Source organism: Salmo salar, chromosome 12 (genome assembly GCF_965601325.2).
Source record: "Salmo salar chromosome 12, fSalSal1, whole genome shotgun sequence".
NCBI lineage: Eukaryota > Metazoa > Chordata > Actinopteri > Salmoniformes > Salmonidae > Salmo > Salmo salar.
Window position 1 is genome coordinate 35,514,682 of NC_138302.1, and position 10,521 is coordinate 35,525,202.

The 10,521-nt window shown below is 41.5% G+C and overlaps 1 protein-coding gene across 1 annotated transcript; it reads right to left on the reverse strand.

The window, feature by feature from the left end:
- Positions 1 to 1,945: 1,945 nt before the first annotated feature.
- On the reverse strand, positions 1,946 to 9,909 carry LOC100136396 (uncharacterized). The gene is given in 5 exon segments (NM_001123548.1): positions 1,946 to 2,359; positions 2,632 to 2,692; positions 3,245 to 4,048; positions 4,714 to 4,907; positions 9,841 to 9,909. Coding segments are annotated over 4 exon segments (1,203 nt in total). The 5' UTR covers positions 4,892 to 4,907; positions 9,841 to 9,909; the 3' UTR covers positions 1,946 to 2,199.
- Between the last annotated feature and the right edge of the window lie 612 nt (positions 9,910 to 10,521).

The window sequence follows — 10,521 nt, forward strand, 5'->3', positions numbered from 1 at the left end:
GAAAATTGATAATAATCCAATCCTTAATTAAGGCTATAGAGTGTTCAGAACAAACAGAAATGTAAATTGTGGACTTGCAACACATTTACCTGGTTCACAGCAAACCGGAAACATTCCCAGGACATTAAATAACATTCCCATTAAGTTTTAGTTAGGGTTTTATCTAACATTAGGATGATAACATCCCAAAAACATTTAAATAATGTTTTTGATGAACAATTAGTTTATTATTTTCAGAAAATGTTTTAAATGAAATATCCTTAGAATGTTCTAACATTCACTCAAATGTTGTACACAACATCTGTAAAAAAACACCACAGAACATTCCCCTAATGCTCTTATTGGGTTTCCAGGTAATGTAATAAGAAACTGTGTTCTGGGAACGTTCTTTCACCACCAGGCAAATGTTTTATACAAACATTGTATTATCATCAGCACAACTGGACCGTGTTGTGTTATTATAACTTTTAGGGCAACCTAGTGAATGTTCTGGGAACGTTCACAGAACAAATTTTGGTTTGATGGTTAACTGTCATTTTTGTCATGTCATTGCAGTTGCTCCCATTCTCCAGCACCCCAGCCCCAGCACTCAGTGGCTTTCTTCAGTATGCTTCTTAAGAGGCTGTACTGTAGTCAGTGGGATTTATAAGTAATCAGAGGTAGAATGGCCACAGCGAAATTCTGGCAAATGAGAGATGGGCTGGTCCATCTTTAGCCCAGTGGGCCTGTCTAAATTTGGGGTTTTGTGCAGAATTAACATTATTTGGCTAATATTGGGCTGATTTCTGCTCCCAGTCAGTTTGATGAAAAATCAAGTTATGCAATGTGTACAGATTACTTTGTTAATCATGTTTTCAAAATGACAAAATTGTGATTAGAGGAACCACAAGATATTATTTGAATCAGTGCACAGGCTATATTTTTTGGATATACCAAGTTTGCTTAGGTATGTTTGTCATTTTTGTTATTGTTGTTACCCCCATTTTTTATTTATTTCAAAGCTCCAAACATCCACTGACCCAAGGCCCATGACATGTTCTGTTAATACCCACTGGGCACACACTAGCTGAATCAACGTTGTTTCCACATCATTTCAACGACATTACATTGAACCAACGTGGGATAGATGTTGAATCAGTGATTTAAAGTACATCTTAAGTCATTTTTTAGGGTATCTGTACTTTACTTTACTATTATATTTTTGACTACTTTTACTTCACTAAAGAAACTAATGCGCTCTTTAGTCCATACATTTTCCCTTAAACCCAAAAGTACATTTTGAATGCTTAGCAGGACAGGAAAATTGTCAAGTTCACACACTTATCAAGAGAACATCCCTGGTCATCTCTACTGCCTCTGATCTGCCAGACTCACTAAACACACATGCTTCATTTGTAAATGATGTGTAAATGTTGGAGTGTGCCGCTGGCTATCTGTTAAAAAGATATTTAAAAAAATGAAAATGGTGCCTTTTGGTGTGCTTATTATAAGGAATTTGGAATGATTTATACTTTTACTTTTACTTTTGATAGTTAAGTATATTTTAGCAATTACATTTACTTTGGATACTTAAGTATATTTAAAACCAAATACTTTTAGACTTTTACACAAGTAGTATTTTATTGGGTGACTTTCACATTGACTTGAGTCATTTTCTATTAAGGTATCTTTACTTTTAATCTAGTATAACAATTGGGTACTTATTCCACCACGTCGTTGAATTGATGTCTGTACCCAGTTGGTAGCTTCTATTCTACATATCACATTTCATACCATGATCATCCCTCCAAATAATGACAACATAATAATACATGTTGGGTTTCATTTCTTTGAGATTAAAATGGAATGCTTAATTTAATACAATTGTATTTATTTAATACACACAAGCAATGTACAGACATTCAGATATTGGCATATAGGAAATAATACACTGGAAACCAAAAAGTCTTTATGATCATTTTATGTATTTTTGTTTTTCAGAGAAGGAAATGTTACCAAGCAACAAAGGAGACATTTTCAACAAAATGGCATCTGTTAAATTTAACTTCCTTACTGGTGGTAGTTGGACAGTTGGAGGAGAGAAGGAGAATGGGATACTGTTGCCTAATGTCTCTTGGAGGCACTTGTTGGCCCAAGGTATAACGGGGCTCAAATCCTTCCTAGCATGTCATCTAGAGGTGATGGAAAGTAGCATATTTGCTAAGTGGCGCTTATAGCAGAAGATAAGAGTTCAGAGAAAGAAGGAAAATGCCCTGTTGTTGTTTGCAAAGTACTCATAGTACTGTTAAGTGGTTGGTCACACTCAAAGTACTCAGAGGCTTGCAGCTTGGCACATTTCCATGGGAACCTCAGAGCCTTCCTGGAAAACACAAATGAAAATGGTGATTATTATTTTCTTATTGTATATTCTTGCTTCAAAGTTGTACAACGGCTTAAAAGTAACCATTTATGTGATTGCATTTTGAATGTCAAATTTCTATTGAATAAGATTGCAGTAATTAAGGCCCAAACCACACCTCTTTTGTGCTGTCAAGGGGCTGCTTTCACTCCAATTCATGTTTTATGGATCAAGATCAGTGTGGCATCAATGTCATTGTCCTGACTATTCACTAGTATTGGCAGTTAACTTACATCCAGGCATGAGACTTCACAAAGCAGGCAATGTCATCACGGATGTCATCATCAACGAAGGCTGGAAGGGCAGAAACAGTCATACAGTCAGTACAGTTCCCGTCAATTACCTAAGGCCTTTGTGGTCACGTTGCAGGTATTTTAGCCCTGCACCTTAAAATGGTTCGCTAATGTAGGACTAAACAGAGTGAGTGTGATTACAGAGAAGTGAGGTTGATTTACGAAACCCACTAGTTCTATTCTCTTGTCTTTGTTCATGACACAAGAACAATCCATCCGTTTGTTAGTTCATTCATTCATTCATTCGCGCAGGACAAGGTTGGTCCCAAGGCTGGTGTTTAAGCCAGACTTTAGGTCCAAACTGCAGATAACTGGATCAACCAAGTCACAGTGAGAGCAGGAAGGGAATAGAGAGAGATTATATATTTGGACGTTTTAAAACAACAGTACCTGGAGGTGTGTTGTTGAACACCAAAGTACGGGTTTGACATGATCAAAAGCCTGACGTTTATTATTTCATTCATTTTTTCATACATACATGTACATACATACATGCAGTCATTTGTTGACATTCTGCTAAACAGGTTGAGGACGGAAAGATGTTTGTACTCACAGCTGCAATCTGTCTTACAGAGATTGAGAGAGCGAGTGGTGTTGGAGGAGACGCAGGCGAGGCGATTGCTCAGCTGGAAGAGACCAAAAAAGCTGAAGGACAGGGTCTTGATCGGCTTGAATGGCCTGAACGGCTTGCGTATCGGCTTACGTGGCGGTGGCTTGCGGCTGTGTCCGCGACCTCTGAACTGCTTTGGGATGTGTCTCTTCCTCCTGTTCCCCTTTCTCTCATTCAGTTCCTCTCCTTCTTGCTCGTCCAGCTCCGCCTCTAACTCTTCCAGGTCCTCCTCGTCCAGCTCATCCTCGTCAACCTTGTCTTCATCACCCTCGTCCTCATAGCCGCCAAACTCTTCCTCCTCAGCCGCTTTGCTTTCTTGCGCCTCAACTTTGTCATGTTCTTCCTCATCACCAGTGGACTCCTCGGCCTCACGCTTGTTCCTTCCTCTCGCGGGACTCCCTGGTCTTGGTCTCGGTCTCGGGCTCTTCCCCTCAGGCCTCCCTGATCTTGGGCTCCCTCCCTCTGTTTCCCCAGTAGGTTTTGGTTGCATTCCACCAGGCTTTCCTGTACATCTTGGGCTCATTCCCCCAGGCTTCCCATTAGGTCTAGGCTTGTCCTCTTCTCCCTCAGAACTGACTCCATCTTCCTTTGACTCGACATCTCTACCTGGATGTTTGCGCCCGAACAGTCTCACAGGTCTCCTGCTGATGGGGCGCCTTTTGGGTTTATGCAGGATAGGTTTGCGCAAGACAAGGTTGGTCACAAGGCTGGTGTTTAAGCCAGACTTTAGGTCCAAACTGCAGATAACTGGACCCACCAAGTCACAGTGAGAGCAGGAAGGGAATTGAGAGAGATTATATATTTGAAGGTTTTAAAACAACAGTACCTGGAGGTGTGTTGTTGAACACCAAAGTAAGGGTTTGACATGATCAAAAGCCTGACATGATCCTCAGGGTGCCATCATTAAAGGGGAAGTTCAGTATTTTACAACTTGATGTTAGACGGTTCCTCACCCTGAAAGTAGTCTATAAAATAAATTGAAATCCATGTTGTTTTTTCTCTTTAAACAGCCACTACAAACTTCAGCTAACCTTAGGCACCACTAGCTAGGGGCAACCGTGCAATGTTTTTTTTAATGGCCAAATCACCTTTAATGAACTTTAATCAAATATTGAGTTTATTTCACTTGATTTGGTTATTGAAATTTGTAAATTGCCCCTATCATTCCAATTGATTTTAGCTGAAATTCACTGAAGTTTGTTGTGGCTCTTTAAAGAAAAAATCTCCAGGTCCATAGACTACTAGGTTGACGACCCCTTTAACATTAAGTTGTAAAATATTGAACTTCCCCTTTAGCTAAATTTGAGACGTTGTTCAGTGACATTGGTGTTTTTTGCTATCTCACACCACCTTCAAGTAATCTCTCGAAACTCACAGAAATACAATAGGCCTACATAGAATTCACAACCCACTTTTGGCCAAGACGTTGTCCAGTTCGACACCCTTTGCTGCATTTTTCTCATTCATATTGAATTGGTCAGCAGCCTCTGCCAGTTTGTTCTTCAGCTCACATTTGGAGAGCAGCAGCCCCTCAGACAGGCTGGGAACCAGGGTTGCTACAGCCAACACCACCAGCAGCTCCAGCTTCATGTTGTCTCTGGGTGATCTGTTTAGAATGTATGGAAAGATATAGGATAACAAAATACATGATTATCCTACAAAGAGAAGCTGTAAGGCTATTCTACACAAAGGGCACAATTGAAGAGTTTAATTCCAAAACGCTATACTATCAGGAATCAAGGTAAGACCCAGATGCAGAAGTAACAATGTTTATTACAGAAACAGGGGCAAAGGAACAGGACGGCAGTCAGGGTCAGGTCAGGCAGAGGTCGGTAATCCAGAGGTGGGGCAAAGGTACAGGACGGCAGGCAGTCTCAGGGTCAGGGGCAGGCAGAGTGGTCAGGCGGGTGGGTACAAGGTCAGAACATGCAAGGGTCAAAAGAGAGACTGGGGGAAAGCAGGAGCTGACACAAAAACACTGGTTGGCTTGGCAAACAAGACGAACTGGCAACAGATAAATTGAGATCACTTGATTGGAGTCCACCTGTGGTAAATTCAATTGATTGGACATGATTTGGAAAGGCACACACCTATCTATATAAGGTCTCACAGTTGACAGTCATGTCAGAGCAAAAACCCAACCAATTGTCCGTAGAGCTCCGAAACAGGATTGTGTAGAGGCACAGATCTGGGGAAGGGTACCAAAAAATGTCTGCAGCATTAAAGGTCCCCAAGAACACAGTGGCCTCCATCATTCTTAAATCAAAAAAGTTTGGAACCACCAACACTCTTCCTAGAGCTGGCCGCCAGGCCAAACTGAGCAATCGGAGGAAAAGGGCCTTGGTCAGGGATGTGACCAATAACCTGTTGGTCACTCATACAGAGCCCCAGAGTTCCTTTGTGGAGATGGGAGAACCTTAGAGAAGGACAACCATCTCTGCAGCACACCATCAATCAGGCTTTCATGGAGAGTGGCCAGATGGAAGCCACTCCTCAGTAAAACGCACACGACAGCTCGCTTGAAGTTTGCCAAAAGGCACCTAAAGGACTCTCAGACCATGAGAAGCAAGATTATCTGGTGTGATGAAACCAAGATTGAACTTTTTGGCCTGAATGCCAAGCGTCACATCTGGAAGAGACCAGGCACTGCTCATCACCTGGCCAATACCATCCCTACGGTGAAGCTCGTGGTGGAAGCATCATGCTGTGGGGATGTTTTTCAGCGGCAGGGACTGGTGGACCAGTCAGGATCGAGGGAAAGATGAACAGAGCAAAGTACAGAGAGATCCTTGATGAAAACCTGCTCCAGAGCGCTTAGGACCTCAGACTGGGGTGAAGGTTCACCTTCCAACAGGACAAGGACCCTAAGCACACAGCCAAAACAAGGTGGCTCCAGGACAAGTCTCTGAATGTCCTTGAGTGGCCGAGCCAGAGCCCGGACTTGAACCCGATCGAATATCTCTGGAGAGACCTATAAATAGCTGTGCAGTGACGCTCCCCATCCAGTCTGATAGAGCTTGGGAGGATCTGCAGAGAAGAATGGGAAAAACTCCCCAAATACAGGTGTGCCAAGCTTGTAGCATCATACCCAAGAAGACTCAAGTCTGTAATTGCTGCCAAAGGTGCTTCAACAAAGTACTGAGTAAAATGGTCTGAATACTTATGTAAATGTGATATTTCAGTTTAAAAATATATAAATTTGCAACAATTTTTATAAACCTGTTTTTGCTTTGTCATTAAAGTAAGGCTGTAATGTAACAAAATGTGGACAAAGTCAAGGGGTCTGAATACTTTCCGAATGCACTGTATACAGCAATTCTTCACATTTGTGTTTTTTCATGAGAAATTATTGCTTACAGTATATCCATTTTCTGAAATGTTGGTAAATTAGCTTTTATTGGTTAAAGAACTTATGAAAGAGATGGATGGGTTTTTTCACCATCTAATCATGGCATGGTGCTTCTAAAATTATCTGCCGAAATTGTTGCAACCCCTATTACTAGCCTGTTTAACCTCACTTTCGTATCGTCTGAGATTTCCAAAGATAGGAAAGCTGCCACAATCATCCCCCTCTTCAAAGGGGGGAAACACTCTAGACCCAAACTGCTACAGACCTATATCTATCCTACCCTGCCTTTCTAAGGTCTTAGAAAGCCAAATTAACAAACAGATCACCGACCATTTCGAATCCCACCGTACCTTCTCTGCAATGCAATCTGGTTTCAGAGCTGGTCATGGGTGCACCTCAGCCATGCTCAAGGTCCTAAACGATATCATAACCGCCATCAGTAAGAGACATTACTGTGCAGCCATATTCATCGACCAAGTGTAACCGATGTGAAATGGCTAGCTAGTTAGCGGGGTGCGCGCTAATAGCGTTTCAATCGGTGACGTCACTCACTCTGAGACCTAGTTGTTCCTCTTGCTTTGCAAGGGCCGCCCGCGGCTCTTGTGGAGCGATGGGTAACGATGCTTTGAGGGTGTTTGTTGTCAAAGTGTGCAGATGGTCCCTGGTTCGAGCCCAGGTAGGGGTGAGGAGAGGGACGGAAGCTATACTGTTACACTGGCCAAGGCTTTCGACTCTGTCAATCACCACATTCTTATCGGCAGACTCAACAGCCTTGGTTTCCCAAATGACTGCCTCGCCTGGTTCACCAACTACTTCTCTGATAGAGTTTAGCGTGTCAAATCGGAGGGCCTGTTGTCTGGACCTCTGGCAGTCTCTATGGGGGTGCCACAGGGTTCAATTCTCGGGCCAACTCTCTTCTCTGTATACATCAATGATGTTGCTCTTGCTGCTGGTGATTCTCTGATCCACCTCTACGCAGACGACACCATTCTGTATACTTCTGGTCCTTCTTTGGACACTGTGTTAAGTAACCTTCAGACGAGCTTCAATGCCATACAACTCTCCTTCCGTTGCCTCCAACTTCTCTTAAATGCAAGTAAAACTAAATGCATGCTCTTCAACCGATCGCTGCCCACACCTGCCCGCCTGTCCAGCATCACTACTCTGGACGGTTCTGACTTAGAATATGTGGACAACTACAAATACCTTGGTGTCTGGTTAGAGTGTAAACTCTCCTTCCAGACTCACATTAAGCATCTCCAATCCAAAATTAAATCTAGAATCGACTTCCTATTTCGCAACAAAGCATCCTTCACTCATGCTGTCAAACATACCCTCGTAAAACTGACTATCCTACCGATCCTCGACTTCGGCGATGTCATTTACAAAATAGCCTCCAACACTCTACTCAACAAATTGGATGCAGTCTATCACAGGGCCATCCGTTTTGTCACCAAAGCCCCATATACTACACACCACTGCGACCTGTACGCTCTCATTGGCTGGCCCCCGCTTCATACTCGTCGCCAAACCCACTGGCTCCAGGTCATCTACAAATCTTTGCTAGGTAAAGCCCCGCCTTATCTCTGCTCACTGATCACCATAGCAGCACCCACCCATAGCTGCACCCACCCGTAGCATGCGCTCTAGCAGGTATATCTCACTGGTCACCCCCAAAGCCAATTTCTCCTTTGGCCGTCTTTCCTTCCAGTTCTCTGCTGCCAATGACTGGAACGAACTGCAAAAATCACTGAAGCCTCATATCTCCCTCACTAGCTTTAAGCACCAGCTGTCAGAGCAGCTCACAGATCACTGCACCTGTACATAGCCCATCTGTACATAGCCCATCCAACTACCTCATCCCCATACTGTATTTATTTGTTTATCTTGCTCCTTTGTACCCCAGTGTCTCTACTTGCACATTCATCTTCTGCACATTTATCACTCCAGTGTTTAATTGGTATATTGTAATTACTTCAACACCATGGCCTATTTATTGCCTTACCTCCCTTAACTTACCTCATTTGCACACACTGTATATAGACTTTTTCTACTGTATTATTGACTGTATGTTTGTTTATTCCATGTGTAACTCTGTGTTGTTGTATGTGTCGAACTGCTTTGCTTTATCTTGGCCAGGTCGCAGTTGTAAATGAGAACTTGTTCTCAACTAGCCTACCTGGTTAAATAAAGGTGAAATAAAAAAATTACAGACGTGTATTTGTTTGAAATCTATCACTTGATGGTTTAATTTCAGAGAGACAAATAATCATGTTTGTTGCAAAACGCTATATATCCTTCTCACTCTCAGAGGAATAAGTAGCACTGCTGGGTTTTACACAGTCAAATGCGATAAATAACTACATGTTTAATAAAGTACTGTACAAATTATACATTTGTGACGTCAATATATAAACCAAATTAATCAATACAGTAATATGAGATCTGTATGTAAAATATTTACATTTGACATTTTAGTCATTTACCAGATGTCCTTATCCAGATCGACTTACAGTTAGTGCGTTCATCTTAAAATACCTAGGTGAGACAACCACATATCACAGTCAAATATACAGGATACGGACATTCCATTCCAGCTAAACTATATATAGCATTTTGCATCAAAACCCATTTTAATACACATCTAAAATATATTAATAAAAAATCTGAAAACAGTAATATTTTACACACATGAAGGTACCTAAAGAATATCATTTTGGAATGAAACTCTTCAATTCAAGTTCATGCGAGGCTTTACATTATTGTTGTAGGCAAAAAAAGATGACACCTGAGCAGGTAATTTAAAGATTTTTCAACCAACACTCTCATGTATGTTTTAAAATGTATTGTCAAGTGTACGTATAGCGTATTCCCCATAACCAATATATTTCAAAGCTATCACCGCGAGGGACGAATAAACATCAACTTTTTTATTTATTCTTGTATTTAAAAATAAAAAATATATACAATTCTAAAATGTATATTTATTTATGTATTTACATTTGTATATTTCTGAGCTAGCTAATTGGTAATGTTGTGAGACCTCAATTATCAAAACATTTTCTCAAAGTACATCACATTTCTCAGAAGTACCTATACCACCATAACATTTACTTTTCAATGAACATTCAATATACAATAATTCAACACAGGTCAAAACAATCAGTCCGTTAAATAGAAATGTCCTTACCAGTCGTTCAGATCAGGTAAGCGATGAACAGTGTTCAGTGTAAAATAGCACAGCTGATCGAGCTGTGCCTACTCCTCTGTGTCTGACAGACACCACATCAGGGTTTTTATACGGGAAGGATGGGTAGCCGGACGGGTAGCCAGGTGTGCCAATTCTTCACATTTTGTTCTCAGGCCATTGGGTGGTAACCCATCACGTCAGCAAAATAATGGAAAGTACAGTATGTACACAGACACTGTAGATCTTAATTGCAAAGGTGGGAGTGAAGCTTAGGTGTTAAAGGGCAAGTCTGCGTTAGCATAATATAGCATGAGAACAATGATATGAAGATGACACAAACTCTAACCATCACTTTAAAGCAGGATTGGGCAATCTGGTCACCTGCCAGGGCTGGTGTCGGTGCAGGTTTTTGTTACAGCCAAGCCGTAATGGGCTACACCTGACAGGATTCTTATCTAAAGGACCTCAGTGGCAGTCATAATTGACTCCTCGTTTTATCATCACTATCATCTGTGTTTGTTGTTTAGGTTACTAACACTTTGGTCCATCCAAGACCAACTGTGACCTGTTCAAATGGACTTCACTTTATCCCAAAATCAAACATTCCACAAACACATGATCCCACGATATTACTGTGTATTACCCAACTGAACACAATGAACACAATGAAAACACATGTTT